The following is a 1,464-nucleotide window of genomic DNA, read 5'->3' on the forward strand; positions in this document are numbered from 1 at the left end:
GGATCACAGTCCCGCCCGGAGCAGGTTTGCGCCACACCCCGCCGTGCACGAAGGCCGACAAGCGTAGGGCTTTAATGTTCTTTGTTTTCAGTCCATTTATAACGAGTCTTTTGAAGTTCATCAGCACTAAAAGTGTTTGATCAGCCAAGTATAGTCAGCAGGAAATTGCGACAGCTTCTGTTTTGCTCTCCAGAGGAAAGAAATTAAAGACAAGCAAGAAAGAAAACGGCTGTCAAAGATGGTGAGATTCAGGTTTATGGGATGGTGATGTTTAAAAGAATCTAAAAATGAGAAAATCGTGTCTTTAATTGTAGCGATTTAGCCAAGCTTCCTAAGTCTGTCTCCCAACTCCAAAGTAATAAAACATGGAGACAAAAAACTAAAACATGCTCCAACGATCCTTTAGAATGGACAAACAGAGGTTCTTTGTGAATCTGCTTAGTCATACTCACAGAAACACTGTCAGGACATTCCTCTGCAGGCCTGTGCAGCAGGAAGTCCCGTTTAGACGGACCTTTGATGTAGATGCAGTTTGCTGCTGATTCCTCCGGGACACTGAGCACTTCGTAGTGGTGATCAGTCAGCTGTTCCATCATCTGGAGACAAACAGACACACACCCAGACACACAGGCAACACCGCTGCCATTAATAACAAGACAATAGGAGTCAAGGAGATGTGTAATGTGTTCATGTAAGCAGAGAGGGAGAGATTATGAATTTATGACTGATGAGATAATGCAAAAAGTATTGAATGGTAATAGATGCCTGATCCTAACCAACCTAATTATTTCCAAGTGTTACATAGCCATGTAACACTTGGAAATAGTCCCATCTTATTTAACTGCTTGTGAACTGGTTTGGAGTGATGAGGGGAAACGAAGAGTCGCACAACATCATGTGTTATTTTGGAGCATTTTTACACTTCGTTTTTAACTATGACCACAAGTTAAGACAGAAATCAGCTGCCTGGAACATCCATCAGTACGCTGCAAGCCAAGTCAGAGGTGTTGATCAAAGTGCTTTCCAACAAAAACAAAAACAAACAGAAACGCGTTTGTTTGTAACGAAGAATATATAATAAAAATAATAAGAATAAACCCTAGCAATTCCAATAGGGTCTTCGCACCCTTTTTGGGTGCTCGGACCCTAATTAAAGCCGCAAGCAGCATTGGATGGGTCCTCGCTGTATGATTGTCGGCCGTCGCGCACATTGGGTTGTGGCGCAAACGTGCTCCTGGTGGGACTCTGATCCGTCGTGTCGAGTTTGGGGCAGATCAGAGCATGTGCGACCTAGTTACGAGCCACTTCCTGTTTAGTGGCGAGCCATGGCGGCATGCGTGGCGTACTGGTAACACACTCTGGCTGAGACTCGAATCACGCATGTAAAGTTTCAGGCTGATCAGACCACACACAGGCTAGTTACAGAGCACGTCCCATTTAATAGCGTTCTGGTGAAATTCTACA

The 1,464-nt window shown here is 44.3% G+C and overlaps 1 protein-coding gene across 1 annotated transcript in view; it reads right to left on the bottom strand.

The window, feature by feature from the left end:
- ddah2 (DDAH family member 2, ADMA-independent) overlaps window positions 1-1,464 on the bottom strand; it is a 24,697-nt gene that overhangs the window by 14,927 nt on the left and 8,306 nt on the right. The window contains exon 5 of the mRNA XM_008291542.1: window positions 453-596. Within this exon, the coding sequence (XP_008289764.1) occupies window positions 453-596 (144 nt within the window). The remainder of the gene's footprint in view (window positions 1-452; window positions 597-1,464) is intronic.

This window comes from Stegastes partitus, unplaced genomic scaffold, assembly GCF_000690725.1.
Source record: "Stegastes partitus isolate 25-593 unplaced genomic scaffold, Stegastes_partitus-1.0.2 Scaffold749, whole genome shotgun sequence".
Taxonomy (NCBI): domain Eukaryota; kingdom Metazoa; phylum Chordata; class Actinopteri; family Pomacentridae; genus Stegastes; species Stegastes partitus.